The sequence below is a fragment of the Schistocerca piceifrons genome, chromosome 9 (assembly GCF_021461385.2).
Source record: "Schistocerca piceifrons isolate TAMUIC-IGC-003096 chromosome 9, iqSchPice1.1, whole genome shotgun sequence".
Taxonomy (NCBI): Eukaryota; Metazoa; Arthropoda; class Insecta; order Orthoptera; family Acrididae; genus Schistocerca; species Schistocerca piceifrons.
In genome coordinates this window covers 160,655,439-160,674,649 of record NC_060146.1, presented here as the reverse complement: position 1 = coordinate 160,674,649, position 19,211 = coordinate 160,655,439, and the positions used below count along the sequence as shown (strand labels likewise).

General features: G+C 43.4%; 1 protein-coding gene across 3 annotated transcripts in view; it reads right to left on the bottom strand.

Annotated features, from left to right (window-relative positions):
• LOC124716935 (eukaryotic translation initiation factor 5) overlaps positions 1–19,211 on the bottom strand; it is a 110,837-nt gene that overhangs the window by 24,257 nt on the left and 67,369 nt on the right. For all 3 annotated transcript variants that reach the window (XM_047243513.1, XM_047243514.1, XM_047243515.1), the window contains exons 5-7: positions 8,491–8,775; positions 4,265–4,425; positions 2,948–3,241 (exon numbers count right to left, since the gene is read on the bottom strand). In XM_047243513.1, coding sequence (XP_047099469.1) covers positions 2,948–3,241; positions 4,265–4,425; positions 8,491–8,775 — 740 coding nt within the window. The remainder of the gene's footprint in view (positions 1–2,947; positions 3,242–4,264; positions 4,426–8,490; positions 8,776–19,211) is intronic.

The following is a 19,211-nucleotide window of genomic DNA, read 5'->3' as shown; positions in this document are numbered from 1 at the left end:
AATGTGTTAAGGGATGGGAAAGACTTGCCACTGTTTACTAGCAATGTTAGGAAACTCTTACGTAAACAACGAAAACTTTATGCTGACAAAGTTCTGTTTGTGTACATAGCTGTTTTCTAACACTTCTATTAAACGGTGGTGAGTCTTTCCCATCCCGTAACACCTTATTCTGAACGTACACAAGACTAGTAAAAACCTAGCTGACAAACAAAAGCTGAATGAAGCAAAAGGAGTATTGAGAGAAGCATAGACACATTCAATGACTTTAGAAGTAAAACTCTGTCAACTGATCTGAGTGAAAACCCTAAGAGGTTCTGGTTGTACGTAAAATTGGTAAGTGGGATAAATTCACCTATTCACTCACTCAATGACCATACTACACTGAAACAGAAGATAACAGAAATAAGGCCAAAATGCTTCATTCGGTCTTCACCATGGAAGACCCCTTCTAGCAGTAATTAATCATAGATCAGCTTGAGCAACAATGGGTACCTAGTAGCTGTAAGGAAGTGCAGGTCCTATCCAATTTAAGAAGAGCCATAGAACAAATGCACACACTTTTAGACATATGTCGTTGACATCGACTGGTGCATTGTGGAACATGTTTTATGCTCAAAACTTGAGACCTTGGGGAAGTAAAATGATCTCTATAAAAGTCAACATGGATTCTGCAAAACTCTGCTCCTCCGTAAGATCCACAGCACTGTCAACAACAGCATTCTTGTTGATGCTGTGTTACTAGACTTTAGGAAGGCATTCGAAACAGTCTTGTGCTGCCATTTAGTGGAAAAAATATGTGCTTATCAAGTACTACAGCAGATTCGCAACTAGATTCACGACTTCCTTGCACGCAAAACTGAACAGGTCACTCTTAATGGAATAAGATCTACAGATGTATCTCTTAATGGAATAAGAGCTACAGATGTAAAGATTATACCCCCATTAAGTGTGACAGGAGCACTACTGTAGAAAGCGTCAGATGCTCTCTAATGCTGTTTGCTGATGATGTGGTTGTCTGTAATAAAGTGGCAATGCCAGAAGACAGTAACGATTTGCAGAATGACCTCCACAGAGCTGGTGAATGAGGCAAGCTCTGGCAGTTGCTGCTGAACATAAATAAATGTAACACGTTGCACATACATAAGGAAATGAATCCATTACTGTGTAGCTACACTATCGATGACAAACTGCTGGAAATGGTATCTGTTGTAAAATAATATTCTGGAGTAACTATCCAGAGCGACCTTAAGTGAAATGACCACATAAAACAAGTAGTGGGAAAAAAGCAGATGCCAGACACACCTTAATAGGAAGATGCTTAAAAATGTAGCTCACCCAAAAAGGAAGTGGCTTACAAGCTGCTTGTTCATCCAGTTCTTGAATATTTTTTATCTATCTGGGATCCCTACCTGATAGGACTGATAAACGAGAGAGAAGATCCAACAGAGTGGATCGTTTCGTCATGGGATTGTTACGGGCGATGTTCAAAAAAGTCTGTTAGCAGATGTTACAAGAAAGGCATCGTGCTTCATTGAGATATTTACTACTGAAATTTCAAAAAATCACGTTCCGGGGTAAGTCCAACAACAAAATCGGCAGAATTGGCTGAAACAATATGAACCAGAAATATGACAACTACAAGGAGCTGTCCCAGCACAGCAGAAATGAAAAAGACATTAATGAAATTCTGTGCAAAATACCTCCATTGAACAGGCAGACTGCTGGGCATACATTGAGTTATATGATAAACTTACAAGAGCAAACTGGCCATATAAAGAACATATAACAAGAATTTCTTAAGTTCTGGGAAAAGCTGAGCTTCCTTTTTCTTTCTACAAAGCAAATTTATGCGAAGGTTGACAACTCTCAAGTGTTCCAAAATTGTAGAAAGTTGGGGAATAAAGTGCTTAAAAATCTTAACATATTTTCAGTATTATAAAACAGGATGGAAACTGGCTTTGCAGAGAAGACAAAGAACTTTGAAGAAATCAAACAGGAGGCCAAGTGGGAGAAAGTGGTAAACATAACCATGATCCATCCATCAAAATGTCTAAGATGCTTATCAGATCAGTCAGCAAGCCAAGTCCAAGAGTTCAGTAATAGCAGCACTGAAGTAGACAATGCTAGTGGCAGCAGTATTGATCATGATATTGCTGAAAACTGTCCTACGAATTTAAAGTATCAACCTATAAAATCTGCAGCCAAGTTTGTGTCAAAAGTGTCTTGTCAAGAAGAAAACAATCTAAATTTCTTAGAAACTTGGCTATTAGATGCAACTACACCATAACAATCTGGGATTTGGTGTAAAGTGAACACAGAAGTAGTCTCTCAGAACTGACAATACAGAAATCAGCTAGTCTGAGGAACTCTGCATGAACTCTGCCTCTCTGAATTTTGATCTCTCAAACTGGATGATCTGAGGTCATGTATACCTGGTTTCAGGACCTTATTAATGAATACAATAGCTGGAGGCGTGTCATGGTTATTTCGACACCAAAGCAGTCAATAGGGGGCACAAAAGTGGTTTAGTTCCTACACATTTTTTTAGATAGCTCAGACAAAGATGGCTGTAAGAGCCTCAGTTTATAGGGTGAATATAACATTCTCAACCTGGTTCTATGGCACTTGACCGTTTCACAGTCACTGACAAAATCAGTCACCCAGCATTGACCACCAGTCCACTGAAGATAGTTTTGACACTATGCAAAAACTTACAAAGAAGCTATTCTGGCTCTGAAAAAACACACACACACACACACACACACACACACACACACACACACACACACACACACACACACACACACACACACACACACACACACACAGAGAGAGAGAGAGAGAGAGAGAGAGAGAGAGAGAGAGAGAGAGAGAGAGAGAGAGAGAGAGGGGGGGGGGGGGGTAATGTCCAATTCCTTTTGCCAACATCCTCCATGAAGGAACTTACCTGCTGTGGCATGTTCTGGTTGAACAGAAGCTCCGCCAAGACGAGTGGTGCCTTGGACCGAATCTCCAACCTGTCAGCCTCGACGACAATTTCTTTGTCCGCTCCATCCAGTGTCCCGGCATCACGCTTGCGTTTCACCATCTCATACAGCAAGTCCATCCGCTGCTTCTCCGTCTTCTCCAGGTCATCACTCACGGTGAGTCCTTTGGCACCGTCTGTAAGGTCTTGCATGCGTGCCCTCACTGCCTCTTCTGAAACGTCCACTGCCCAGTGCTCGTTGTCTTCTTCCTCTTCCTGGAACACAATCAAAGATTTTGGCACCTCCAACTGGTATTACTCTGTACTGCTGAACTCTTTAGATTAGTTTTACTCAAGCCACACACATGTGGAATGAGCAATGCTCACACTATCAGACTTAGCATGAGTTAAAAAAAATCACATGTCAAGCAAGTGATAATCACATGGCTATAATTAGTGTCACTTGCAGTTGCAAATTTTATAGATCAAGCAATGAATTTAAGATTATTGCTTTGCTGTCCACGAAGTTACCACCAGCTTCTAGTCACTTTAAATTTGCAACAAAGCAGAGTTCCCTTTCCAAGAAAAAAAATTGAAGGTAGCTGAAAATATAACACCAGCAGCACCTAATGTATTCTCATCTGTCAAATTTTCCCAATGAAATGTATGCACGTTAAAACTACCACAAGGAAAGAAAACTTCCAGCATGCAAGCTCCCTCACAAGGTCAAGTGTTTTAACTGTTCCAAAGCGCATACTGCTAACACAATCTACTGTTAATGTAAGTTGAGAGTTCCTTGATATTTATGAAGCTGAAAGCTCCAACAGACTAATGTTACATTAGGATATCCAAGCTAGGGGACAAGGTGGCCTCGCAGAAGCCTAATATAATGTAGTTGAGCACAATCCGAGTAATAATCTTTCCAACATTTTATGTAATTCATATGTCATCCACTGATAACACTAAATAGAGACGGCTTTCTTTCAGGAATGTATCTCTGGTTATCCAAATTAGAATAAGGTCACTCAGCCAACTGCAAGCAGCTGCATTTCGATCATTGTTACTTTTCTCCATGCAAAGAAAGTCAAGATAGTGATATGACGAAATATTTTATGTATTTTAGTTTCATGAATTTTAAGTTTTCCTTGCAAAAATAACACTTTCAAATTTGCTCACAATATGATTTTACAAATGTAATGTCAACAGAATGTTTGTTACAATGTCATGTTTAACCTACCCAAGGACATTGATTTAGAGGAAAGCACGAATGCTTTGCCTCATCAACAGTGATAAACTCACGTTTTCTTGGGCATGCTTTTCTGGTGCTTCCAGAGGCAGGTCTCCACCATCATCAGACAAACGATTCTCACCATTCGTCTCACCATTTGTGGCACCCTTCTTACCACGTTTTCCTCGTTTGCCTTCTGTAAGTGATGAGCCTTGCGCAGCAGGGTTCAGGTCTGCAAAGTAATGAATAATGTGCAAATATACAATTTCCACAATTTGTCACTAGTTTAATCATATGAAACTGTGCCTCATAGTCTGCCTTATAGAAGGTGTCTTCACAGAGTCAGATATGTATTATAATCATTGAACATTTGCAAGAAATGCCTTAAGATCAAAATAGGAAGATTACACTATCACTGACAAACAATTACCAATGCACCAATAAAGTATTCTGTTAATGTTGCACCTGATTGGCTTGGCACTAAAATTGCTTATATATAACTTCTGTCAAAAGCATACAGTTAATCATCTTTACAAGTTTATGCCAACTCCAAGGAAACCTCAGACAATGTCAGTTTTTGGCATCCAACAATCAGCTGACTATTTCATTTTTGTGCACAATATTTAGACAGGTGTCCTGTCCAGCCTTAACAGGCACCTATCATGCTTCCCTGCAGAAAGCAGCACCACCTTACAGTAAAGTTAGTGACCAGGCAGCTACCATGTAAGAGATAAGCACTAGCAACATCTGAAGTAAATGACTAATCAGTAGAAGCATGCAAGCTGCTACTGAGGTGAGCAACACACTTATTCATCTGTCACAAAAATTGCAACGCCATGTTCAGAACTCTCAGCAAACATTAAAAGACTGGCAAAAAAATCTGGAAATTTCTTTTAAATTTGATGTTTTTTTACACTTTATAAAAAGTGCCTAAATCTACAACATCCCTGAACTGATTTTTCAACTTCTGACTGACTGCAGTCTGTTTGCAGAATTTCATCATATCAGTGTCTTTCCTGCAAGTAAGTTAGTGAAGGTGGACCACGCAACTGAAGAATGTCGGTACATTACCTACTGTCAGAGAGGCATATTAAAGGCTATAGTAGACTTAATTCTGCGACAACATTCTGCACAATTTGACCGAAGCATCAAACAGGCTCTTGTCTGAGTATGGAAATATTCACACAGTTCTACTGAACAGTTGCAATTTTTGTATAAAATAATGTTATAGGAGGCAAAACTCAACACATTCACATAAACCAGAAACTAAGAAGCAACGTATTGGGAATTCCAAGACTAGATGGACTAACAAAACTAGTTCATTTGCAAAGCACCTACGAGAAAATTGTCACTCAGTTTGCTAATTACAATGAATGCATCAGAACCGCTGGTTTAGGTGACTGAATGACAGTAAAGGCTGAATGGTAAAAAATCATTTGTTGCCACTATACATCTAAGAAATCAAGAAAAATTACTGATAACATGCCATCATTCTTTACCTTGATACTGGCAGCGAACAAAAGTACGTAAATCGTCATTATGTGATGGAGAAGAGCATTAAATTTATGTCTCACTGCCCACACTGAATTGATTTACTGCCTAACAACTTTGTGTTTTCTACTGTAAAAAAATTCATGTAAAGAAATTTATCATCTCAAGAAGCTGCTGAATCCTTCCGAAACCACATTTTGAGAAGAGGAAAAAATGTTTCCATAAATTTGGAGTGAAAATATTTTCATAAAATCATTTATATGAAAATTGAAAAGGTGGTTATTGTGTATAAACCGTTGGCACAGACGTGTTAGACTAAGGTTTCTTTCAGAAGTAAGAATAAGGGCTTTCCTTAGACCAAAGGTTTAAATCCTTCCAATGTATTGTAAACAGTTTTGCATTCTACTGAAGTAGAGGAGTCATTTTAGTGGCAAGTTTTTTCTTTCATCTTTCCTTTTTCACTTTGCCCAAGCAGCAACCTTACAATGGATTGAGCAGCCCACGATGGAATAATACGACTGACGATAGATTGCTACTCTATATAGAAGAGCCAAGGGGAACAAGCACATTGGGCAGTCTCCTTTTAAAATTGCCTGTACACTGTACAATACCACCTCTATGTCGGGAGTAGCAACTCATTTTAATTCATGTTACACTGGTTTGAGATTACTTATGTAGTGGTAGGATTTCCTCTGGCATACGTCAAATTCAATGTCTGAAACTGGAGTGTTGTTCAGACCCATCAGATTCCATGTGATTAAGTACAGTGTGTCAGTTTGCTGCCTCAAACACTAGGTGTGTAATTGCTAGTTTACATTGTTGGTCATAGCTACCTACAGTATCGCTGGGCCTCATTCAAAGTTTAAAATGATATTTAACACTGGACAGGAATGGCCTTTTGTGATTAGGGGCCAATTCACATCCACCTGTCAAACTGTTACTCGCAATAGGATGTAAGTCGCAATCTCTACACAATGCAGCAGTATCAACGATACTACGCAAAGGATGGATTGCTACTCACCATGAAGATGGCCTACTGAGTTCTCGATAGGCACAACAAAAAGACACTGGCCATTCCGACTTTCAGCCAAAGCCTTCTTCAGTAAAGAACACATGCACACAACCACTCAAGCCACCACTTGGTGAAAGCTATAATTTGCAACAATTTTGTGCCCACCTGCTCGTGTGGGTGTGTGTGTGTATAAAACTCTACATGGCATCATCATGGCAGGTAGCAATCTACCCTTTTTCTAATATCATTGATACTCCAACTTTGAGTTTCCAGTGTACTTGTACAAGATACATAATTAACATAATTAAGTTCTGTTGACAAATATATTAGAACAAGTCTGTTCAGGATGTATGTAGGCGTGCAAGAGTGCTCATGCTCACTGGCTATGTGGGGAGTATGTGCTCGTGGTAAAATGGAGCGTCAGACATCATTACGCAGTGCAGGGCAATGTAGCCAATGTGCTTCCTTCAAAAGAATGAAGACTTAGTTCAGCATAGCCTCACATGTGAACACACACACACTCTGAGCACAGTGCTTTAAGTGCATAGTAACTTACTTCTTTAATCAATGAAACTTAGCTTGGTGACCAGGTTATGAAATGCAAGGCAAAAATTCAATTTACGATTACATTAAAATACCTTCCATGCAAAAGATTGTGGACAATTCTAAGGCAAAGAGCGAGTAGCAGAGATGCAATATATAGAAGCAGAGGAATAAACATCTCCGTAATTTTTCTCCGGTGTTTTCATTATGAAAATACAGTTTTGTTTTGAGAAGGAACTCAACAAATGGTTCTGCAGTTTAAGCACATTACTGTATTAATTTTTTTCCACTTTGCAAAATGTGCAGTTTCACTGATTTTCTGTTGCTGTTGACACTGTGGAAACTGAGCTCAAGCAACTTTTTCTGCAGCGAAGATAGTGAAATCCATCCACAGCAGCTCACCGACACACTTATAAACTTGTCTTCAAATTAACAATGCTCAAGAAATAATATCAGACAGCATTAGTGAGTAGCAAACGAGTAATATTCACTGACACCCTATGTTTCTACATTTGTAGAAATAAAATGGTAATGAAATGAACACTTGTCATTTTAAATTTTGCCCTAAGATGGCATTTATTAGAAGGCTCCATCAGTCTCAAGAAGTATTCTGTTTCATACTCAGCTGCCTTGTTTTCGTCCCTTCATCAAAATATTGAAAGGAATTTTCCATTTCACTGTTACTTCTCATTAATACAACAGTCTTAGATAATAAATTTGCCACAGAAACGAGATTTGTTGTGAAGCTATCTTCTTCAGATCCTCTCTCCCACTATACGCCTATGTGTCACAGTAAGCCAGCCACTTTGTCACTGTTGTGTTGTAAGAGCCAGATCATGAGAGCAGATTAGTGAACAGGCCTGTATTAGATTGTTAGGTAACTAGAATTGATAAATAACAGTGAACAAGTTTAAGAAGAAAATTTATTGCTATCAAATAACCACAAAATAAAATAGCTTAACCAACTATGAAGTGAGTCATTTTTAACAGAAATTGCCATGAAAGTGGTACCAAAAAATGACTTCTGAAAGTAGGTTAGGCACTGAAGCATGTTGTGCAAGTATTTTAAGAACACAAAAGAAAATTGGCAGCAATGTGCTCAGACTTTTTCTGCCTTTCTGAACAAGCAAGCCTCAATAACAAACAAGAGGGATATGTAGTGCAAGGTGACACGATGAGGGGGGGAACTACTTAAAATTAAATATTAATCAACTGCAGGACTACTAGCACGGTGCACAGCTGTTTACTCACTCGGAGGATTCTTCAGAATGAACGTGTTCAGCTTGTGGTTGAACTCCAAGGGCCCATGGAAACCGCAGGCCTTGCACGACTGACTTATCAGGCCCTTCTTCTGGCTTACTGACAGGATTGTTTCAGGGTTCTCACAACTGGGACACAGCACAAACTTGCGGATAAAGCCATCCAACAAGTCTTGCAGTTTTGCTGCATCGTGTGACCCGTTCACAATGAAACGGTCATTTTTGAAATCGAACTGTGTCTGGGCACCCAACTCACAGCCAAAGTACTTTGTTGGATCTGCAACAAAAGAATGTAGGGTAAAATTAAATCTGCTAGAAGATACCAGCATTGTCATTTTTGTCCATAAATAAAAATGTACAGAAAATAAGTTAACGAAGCAAAACAAGATTAGTCTACTAAAGCAAATGGCAAAATAACATTGACATTTTAAAATAGAACATAAATTAACCAACATACTTTTGTGTTCAGAGCTCTTAGACAATATGTAAATGGCACAGAGCGTTCAAATTTAATATTCCTAAAAATTCACGTAGAAGCTGAAAGTTTATGTACACATAGTGATTGTCAATTTTTGTATAAAATATACTTCAAGTGAAATGATCTGCTTAGGTCCTTAGGAGAAGAAGGGACCTGCTTCTTAGAGCACTGACCTATTCTGCAAGTCTCTAACCAGAATGGTTACAAAGGCATGTAACTCAAACTCGGTACGTAGTAGGGGACTTCCCTCCCATGCCATCCCTTCAAAAGCGCCATATCAATTGCCTATAGGCAAGAAGGGGAATCATTTTTGTGCTGCTCACACAGCTCGAAACTGAGGATCCATACATGAGGAGTTTTCTAGTACTGAAAGACATCTAGTCCAATGTCCTCAAAATAACTCTAAACCTGGGTACTGAGACCCGTATCTGCAGATAGTGATGCAACTGCCCCCAAATGTTCACCCCTTGTATTCCTCTTCCACTCACTGAAGATGCACAAATAGTTCTCCTCTTACTAGGGTTGTTGGTCAACCAGTTACACAGTAAACTTACGCAGAGGGGTGGGGGGTGGCGGAGGGGGGGGGGGGGTGGTGGTTGGTTGGTTGTTTGAGGTGTAAGGGACCAAACAGCAAGGTCATCAGTCCCTTGTTTCAAATATACTCCATTCTGCTAACGGGACATCTCAGAAAAGTCAGTACAATAAAACGGAAAAAGGGAAAAACATAAAAGGGCAGTCACGTTGTCATTGGTAAAAAACAAATGAGGGAAGTTGGCAAGAGAAACGAACCCAACACTATGCTGAAGCAGCATAGGCAAGACCACCTGCGACTTAAAAGATACAACTGCTATAATGCACAAAGTACGTATGGGAATAGAAAGACTAACCAAGCCTTAAAAAAAGGGGGTAAAAACAGAGTAAAAGGGGAAGAAAAAGAATTCCGGTCAGGGAGGTGAATTGGGAATCTCTGAACACTACCTACAGTGGGAGACACCCAAACACTCACCGCCCTGCCCCAACACCAGAGAGAGATTAAAAACCTTAAAACTGAGAATAAAAACCACTCTCCCAGAGGAAACCGAGAACCAGAGAGACCATCCGGGAATCGTCAGCCAACATCAAAGGTAAAGTGTGGGGGAGTCTGTACTTAGCACGCAGAGCCAATAGAAGAGGGCATTCAACCAAAATGTGGGCCACTGACTGGAAGGCTCCACAACCACATAGCGGGGGTGGCTCATCATGCAAAAGAAAACCATGGGTCAGCCTGGTATGGCCAATGCGGAGACGACACAGTGTGGTCGAGACCTTTCGGGAGAGGCGAAAGGAAGAACGCCATGGGCCTGGTGTCACCTTAATTGCACGAAGTTTATTAGACAGTGGAGTAGCCTCCCAAGAAGTGGGATTTGATGTGAAGCCGTAAATCCGCTGCAGGAGGGGTTACAGAAAACGGGGGGTAAGTAACTGCTCCCCCAGCCAAACGATCAGCGAGCTCATTACCCGGGATACCCACATGGCCAGGCACCCAAAGGAAGTCAATAGAACAAACAGCACAGTGAATATCAGCGAGATGGTCATGGATGGCAGAGACCAAGGGATGGCGCGAAAAACACCGGGCAATAGCAAGAAGGCCACTCCGAGTCCGTACATAACAAAACGCGGTTGTGTTGGGATTGTTTAATAAAGGTAAGGGCCCGGGAAATTGCCATCAATTTCGCAGTAAACACCCCACATGTAGGTGGCAGCAGATGATTTTCCGTTCCAACAGAGGACGTGAAGGCATACCCAACATGATCAGCAGATTTAGAGCCATCAGTGTAAAAAACAACAGCATCCCGAAACTCCCATAAAATTTGGCGGAAAAAGGCACGGAACACCACCGGGGGGGATGGAATCTTTCGGACCTCGGCGGAGATCCATCCGAATTCGAGGCCGAGGAACTAACCAAGGAGGGGTGGTGGGGAGGGAGCGAGGAAGACAGGACAAAGAAGGAAGCTGAAAATCATGGTAAAGAGACGCAAGGCGCAACCCAACCGGTAAACCCGCCCGAGGGCGGGAGTCGGGTGGGCGACATCCTTGGTCTGGGAACAGTATAGAATAGGAAGGATGAGTGGGAGAAGAATGGATAGTGAGGGCATAAGACACCAGAAGCTGGGACCGCCAAACAGAAAGGGGGGGGGGGGGATCCTAGCTTCAACCAGGAGACTATCAACAGGGCTAGTAGGGAAGGCACCGGTGGCCAAACGGATACCACGATGGTGGACTGGATCCAGCACGTGCAGTGTGGAAGGAGCAGCTGAACCATAAACTTGACAACCATAGTCCAAACGAGACAGAACTAGAGCACGATAAAGACTGAGGAGGAGGGAACGGTCTGCACCCCAAGAGGAGTGGGCAAGGAAGCGAAGGACATTGAGTTTACGGAAACATCCTACCTTCAGGAGTCTGATATGGGGCAGCCAAGTGAGCTTGTCGTCGAAAAGAAGACCCAGGAAACGAAACTGTGGAACCACAGGCAATCGTTGTGCAGCAAGATAGAGCTCTGGATCAGGGTGGACCGTAGTACGGCGACAGAAGTGGACCACCCGCGATTTTAAAGGAGAGAATTGAAACCCGTGTGAGTGGGTCCATGCAGAGGCACGCCGTATAGCCACCTGGAGCTGCCGTTCTGCAGATGCCATTGAGGAGGAACTAACCCAAATGCAGAAATCATCCACATACAGGGCAGGAGCGACCAAGGGACCGACAGAGGCCCCAAGTCCATCGATAGCAATGAGGAAAAGAAGGACACTCAAGACAGAACCCTGTGGGATGCCCGTCTCCTGGGTCCGTGGAGAACTAAAAGCAGTACCAACTCTAACTCTGAATGACCGATGGATCAGGAAATGGCGGATAAAAATTGGGAGTGGGCCCCGAAGACCCCACTGACGAAAGGTTAGTAAGATGTGATGGCGCCAAGCCGTGTCATAGGCCTTGCGAAGGTCAAAAAACACTGCAACCAAATGGCGGCGGTGGGAAAAAGCCTGCCGAACTGCGGATTCCAAGCGAAGTAAATGATCGATTCGAGATCGTCCCTCTCAAAAGCCACACTGGTAAGGGGACAATAGATCCCGAGATTCGAGGACCCAAGTGAGCCGACGGGCTACCATACGTTCAAGTAACTTACAAACAACATTGGTCAAACTAATTGGCCGATAGCTGTCAACAGATAGGGGGTTCTTACCAGGCTTAAGGACAGGAACCACAATGCTATCCCGCCACTGAGAAGGGAAGTCACCCTGGAGCCAGATACGGTTAAACACCCGAAGATGATGTTGCCGTTGTGGAGCACTGAGATGTTGAAGCAGTTGGTTATGAATGGAATCTGGGCCAGGGGCCGTATCATGAGAAGAAGATAGAGCAGAAAGAAATTCCCATTCAGTGAAAGGTTCGTTGTAAGATTCTGACTCACAAGTGGTGAAACATAAGGTGACAGCTTCAGCCTGCTGTTTTTGATGAAGGAAAGCAGCTGGATAGGAGACCGACGCTGATGCCACTGCAAAATGGGTCGCAAGATGGTCTGCGAGAACTAAAGGGGCCGTACAAATGCCATCTGGGAGGTGAAGGCCTGGGAGGGCGGACTGCCGATGGCAACCTCGGAGAGAGCGAAGTGTAGCCCACACCCGTGACAGAGGGACAGTGGAACCAAGGGAAGAAACAAATCATTCCCAACATATCCACTTGCTCTGTTTGATTAAATAACGGGCTTTAGCGCGAAGGCGTTTAAAGGTAGTAAGGCTGGCTACGGATGGTTGCCTCTTAAAGTGTTGCAAAGCTCGACGGCGATCACGGATGGCGATGGCAATGGCAATGGCCGTACTCCACCACGGGACTTGCCGGTGACGAAATGGTCCAGATGAGCATGGGACAGCAAGGTTAGCAGCGCGAACAATCGCGTCAGACACGTCACATAGGACGTAATCAATACAACCCGACAAAGAGGGAGAAAACTCGACCTGTGCAGTGTATAGAGGCCAATCGGCGCGGTGGAAAGACCAACGAGGTAACCTGTCCATCGGGGAGCGGGAAGGGAGTGTGATAATCAACGGGAAATGGTCACTATCACAAAGGTCGTCGTGTGGCGACCAGTGTAATGAAGGGAGGGGAGAGGGAGAAGAAAGAGAAAGATCAATGGCAGAAAAGGTACCATGACCGGCACTGAAATGAGTAGGGGAGCCATCATTAAGAAGGCACAGGTCGTGGTCTGCAATAAATTGGTCTATAAGAAGACCTCGTCGAGATGGAAAAGCACTGCCCCACAAAGGATGATGAGCATTAAAATCCCCAAGGAGGAGGAAGGGAGGGGGAAGTTGCTGAAGAAGGGTGGTTAAGGCAGCAGGTGTAAGAGCCCTGTCAGGAGGGAGATAAAGATTGCAAACTGTGACTGCAGAGTCTAAGTGGACCCTAACAGCAACCGCTTCCAATGTAGTTTGGAGAGGAATCCACGTGCTAGCAATGTCTGTACGGACCAACGTACAAACGCCACCAGAAGCCCGCAAGGGTCCGACCCGATTTCGACAGAAAACACGGAACCCACGGAGGGTCGGTGAGTGAGCATCAGTAAAATGAGATTCCTGGAGAACCACACAAGCTGCAGAGTAGGACGAAAGAAGGGATTTCAATTCCGGAAGGTGACGATAGTAGCCATTACAATTCCATTGGAGAACCACAGAATGATGGTTTAAATGAGGGCTGAACACGCTAAAGCCAGTCATACCGCCGGGTCCCCACCCGTCACCGACAAGGAGGGGGCGACATCCATGAACGACAGGTCAGAATCCGGTTGTGAAGTCGGGGAAGGGACCTCCGGTGACACCAGAGGCTCTTTGTCCCGGGACTTATGTTTCTTCTTCTTTTCAGGCTGAGATCGAGGAGGGCTGTGTGGCATAAAGGAGCCAGCTGCAGCAAGATCAGGAACAGAAAGAGACCGGGCGACCTGGGGGCCGACAGCCCGCGGCTCTCGCGGTCGCCGCGTGGCAGCAGACTTTTGACTTGGAAGGTGCCGGGAAGGGGCATCCCGAGAGAGGCGCCCTTGACCGGCAGACGCCGAAGGAGTGAGACACTTCTCCGGCTGGGGAGGGGGAGCAGAGCCCAGAGGAGAAGGTGTGGGAGCCGCAGGGGAGGGGGGGAGGAGAGGGGTCCGGGATGGGGGTAAGGAAGGGGGAGGAAGGGGTGAAGATGTAACCAAGGCATAACTAGATGTCATGGACACAGGGTGCAGTCGTGCATATTTCTTACGGGACTCTGTGTAGCTTAAACGATCGAGGGACTTATACTGCTGTATCTTTTTTTCTTTCTTATATACTGGGCAATCTGGTGAACGTGAAGAATGACTTCCATGACAATTTACACATACAGGATGGGGAACACAGGGACTCCCCTCATGGAGTGGACGTCCACAGTCACCACAGAGGGTCCTGAGAACAGCGAGAAGACATGTGGCCAAAACGCAAGCACTTAAAACACCGCATAGGAGGTGGGATGTACGGCTTCACATCACAGCGATAGACCATAATCTTAACTTTCTCAGGAAGGGTATCCCCTTCAAAGGCCAGGATAAAGGCACCAGTATCAATACGATTATCTTTAGGACCCTTCTGAACACGCCAAACGAAGTGAACACGCCGCCGTCCAAGATTGTCCCGAAGTTCCTCATCAGTTTGAAGGATGAGGTCCCTGTGAAAAATCACACCTTGTACCATATTTAGAGACTGGTGAGGGGTAATGGACACAGGAATTGTGCCAAGATGGGTACAGGCACGAAGGGCCGCAGATTGGGCAGCTGAAGCAGTTTTTATCAGCAACGAACCCGACCCCATCTTGCTCAGGGAGTCCACTTCGCCGAACTTGTCTTTAATGTGTTCCACAAAGAATAAAGGTTTGACACTGGTGAAAGTATCTCCATCAGTCCTGGTGCAAACTAGATAACGGGGGAAAGGTTTTGCCCCTAGACGACGGGCCTGACCCTCTTCCCAGGGGGCAGCCATGGAAGGGAAGGCCGAAGGGGCAAGAGAAGCAGCACTTGAGGAATCAGTACCACGCAGAGAGACGGCCGCAGAAGAACGGCCAGAGTTTTGGGCCTGTATGCGTTTCATCTGCATAGCGTCCGCCCTGATACCACCCACTCCGATCAGGGGCTCTCCTCACGGGCGCCACCCAGCCACAGCAAGGGCCGTCTGGCACGGCGGCCATTGCCGGGAGTTCCGATGCTCCAGGAGGACGAGCAACCACTCCAAGGCATGCATGAGGAGGTCACAGCTCAGGTATCAAGTGTGATCCCTGTGTGTTCAGGGGGCTCAACCAAAAGGGTACATAGCGAACCCACCACCCGGGCTGGCTACCGTGCTGGCTATGCACCCTAGCATCAAACAACGACGTGAAAGAAAAGGTGGAATGTACTAGGAGGGCGCACGTCGGAGACACTAGGTAAGGTGCTCTTCCCCAAATGGCTCACACTACAGAAGAGAAATTTTGTAATGGAGGTCAAACCCCAGAGGGGGACCAAGGAATGCCAAAAGGAGGAGACGATTATGCAACCAAGCCGGAGAGTAAAACCAACAGAACCATGAGGATAGCGAGGGCCAACATAACCAAGGACCCCAATAGAGGGGAGAGGGCGAGGGGAAAGGAGAATGGAGGGGAAAGGAGGGGAAGGGAAAGGAAATGCAGCCCGGGAGAGAAAGAAGGCTGCAATGGCTTGGGGCCCCGTGCTCGCCACGCACGTATCCACAAAAGAGTTGTGGAGCCCCTGGGGAGGGGGGGGGGGGGAGAACGTAAAGGAACTAATGACATCACCTTCCTTGGGATATTTTTGCCAACTAACAGCAACGAATGAAAATGTGTGCTAGAACAGGACTCGAACCCATGATCTCCTGCTTACTAGGCAGTTGTGTAAACCACAGCAGCAACTGGACAGTGTTTATCACAAATGCACAGAGTGTCTCAGCATGCTTCCCAACCAACATACTTCCACCTAGCACCACCTATCCTTATGTCCTCCATGCTCAATTATTTTAGATTCCCTCTTGAAGTCTTAACGTAAATGTGCACCCAAACTGAAGGTTGTGGATTCGCTGCCCATCGAGGCAAATCAATTGCGCATCATTCCGTGCCAAGTGATCTAGAGGTTTTGCATGACTATCATGGATTTTGATGGAATTTTGTATGAAGAATTACGTTCCCAACCAACACTGGGAATGTTTCATGATCATCAATTCAATACCTCTGGAGATTAGTCATTTGTTTGATCCACAGTGCAGGGATCCAAAGTGCATCCACGAGTTTTTGGCAATTTGTGACATAATATTCTTGAAAGCAAATAAACTAGGTCGTCTTATATAACCTTTGCACACTGAAGTGAAATAATAAATATTTCGTGGGCAATTTGCATTTGGATAAAGAAATCCTGAAAAGAGTTTGCAGAAGTACCATGTTCTAAACCACCTAGAACACTATGCAACAATATAAGGCACCAGAAAACAACTATGTGAATTGAAAATCGGGCCCATATTCTACTGGTACTCAAATCTGATGTCTTATTATGTTCTACAATTGTTTAGTACTCTCTGAGAAAGGCAATATCAAAAGTATTTACGACTATGAAGAGAGAAAGTCACTGCTCGTCTACATATTTCTGTTTTATCTGCTGTAGCTACAGAATGAAACTAGTTATGAACTTCACAATGTAACAGTATTACCAAGGCAGTGGATATGGTAGTGGAACTGTTGCATGACAGCTACAGCACTTGTCCTATATATAGCCTGCAGGTTTTATACCACTGCCAAGTTGTGTAAATTTTGATGACGTTCGCAGCAGTCTTCCTGACTTTTTTGGAATTGATTCATGCTATTGAAAATTACTAGTATGTCCATTGTGCAATTCTGTTTACGTGCTAGTTTTATTCTGGTTTAAAATATAGTCTACGTCTTGTTATTAAAGTTTGCAGTTAATGTGCAACATTACTACACAGAGGAAAAATTGCATAAATGTGTCGGTATGGTTCATGATGGCTTAACCAGTGCTCCTTCCTTTTTAAATGAGAAAACTAGCATCGCCATCACCAGAGGGGCCATACCCACGAAATGTGCAACAGCAGGTGCAGGTGACTTCTTACCACAGGTTCCCAAACCTGATGCGAATTTCTTCACATGGAATCCCAAGCCGATGATACATTTCTAAAGTGTCAGAAGACAAAGCTAGACAGTCTCTTTCAGGATTCTACACTTATGTTTAATTCGAGCTACTTTAATTTTTTTTACAGGTTTCATTAATTTGCTGTAAATGTCTTAAGGATAACTATACTGCCAGCCAGATGATTTCACTGATCCACTAAAGAGAGACCTATTCTTTTTAATGGATTTCTTGCTTATTCCATGAGTACCAGCAGAATGTGGCTCCATTATCAATTCACCTCCACCTTGACAATCTTTTTTTGGGCCTTAATATGCTCACATTGCAGAACCAAATTAGTTTTTCAGGTAGTTTAGAACATTGCTTTCTAATGAAAGAACATTTTTAAAAATTCCCAGAAAGTTGTTTTTGGCATTTTTATAATATCATCAACTTTGCCCTCAATTTGTAAACTACACAAAAGCAGTAGAACAATGAAATTTTAAAAGACTGTTTTCATAAGTAAGTGATGTGCAAAGCTTTGGGTTTATCCAGCAATCACTTTTGGAGACATAAAAATCTGAACTTAACAACTATTTCAAGGGAATTTTTTCGGCCAACTTTGCTTCAAATTACCCACATGCACACCACTCATGCAATCCTTTTTTATAATAAAATTTCACTTAAGAAAGCACAAAATGTTGAAGATATCCTAGTTTTGTTTCTTTCAAGACAATACTGCACAGGAGTCCTAAAATTGCTGAAAACACAAGAATGCACTGTTTTTAACTGCACTATGGAGTAAAACACATGCCCATCTCTCTGCAAGTAATAATTTGGCTAAAGTAAATCTTTCCAATGTTCATTGGGAACATTGTGCAGATGTTCACACAAAATTTCAGCAAAATCCAAGATGGTAATGTGCAAACTTTTCAGAAATTAGACCACCAGATGGCCCTTGTATGAAACAATGGTGTGTCTTTTGCATGTCTCAAAGAAGAGACACTATGCATTCATGTAACTGATTTGCCTCAATGGGCAATGAATCCAGTCTTCAGTGCAGATGCACTTCTACGTTTGACTTCCAGCAGGAATTTAAAATTAGCAAGCATGCAAGACACAGACAGGGACTGCAGATAGGTGGCGTTAGGTGAGAATGTGAATCAGCTGGGGAGTGCACCAAGATAGTCTGCACAATTGCAATAAACTCTGTCTGGGCGGCACAGTGATTAATGCAACTGCTTAGTATGTAAGAGATCCCAGGGTAGAGTTCCAGTCAAGCACACATTTTCATGTGGCACCACTGTTTCTGTACAAATACCCAATGCAACATATTAGTGCCTTCCCTTTTCTTTCTAAGAAAGAGAAGACACCATGCAGTCATATAACCTATGTTTTGGTGAATATCAGTACTAACAGTCATTTTGAATTGTGCTTAGTGTGGCAGCCAATGACCTTGGGAATATTTTCATGAAACTATCTGGAATAAAACAATCTGTAGTATTTAACACGTATCAGTGAAAGATAAGAATTCTATATCTACAGAAGAAGGAACTGGCTAGGTGGCTTCTACTTGGTGAGTGGCAATTTGTATCTTATTCATATTATTATGTTCCATAGTTTCCATTGTCTGATTACATGTGGTTTCAGCAACATATCAGAATCCCAGTGTCTTCACAATTGGTAGAATCGACTTTTACACCCATATGCCCCAAAATCAAAATGCAGCTGGGATATCTAAAAAGTTTTACGAACTGGAGCCGACTTCTGTCCCTCTTTATAATTCTTTACTAACTTGCTTCACCGATTTTCACTGCCTCCACTGATCTCTAACAAGGGAACCTCCCCATCGCACCTCCCTCAGATTTAGTTATAAGTTGGCACAGTGGATACGCCTTGAAAAACTGAACACACATCAATCGAGAAAACAGGAAGTAGTTATGTGGAACTCTGAAAAAAATAAGCAAAAATATACAAACTGAGGAGTCCATGCGCAAGAGAGGCAACATCAAGGAAAGTGGGAGCTCAGGAGCGCCGTGGTCTTGTGGTTAGCGCGAGCAGTTGTGGAACGAGATGTCCTTTGTTGAAG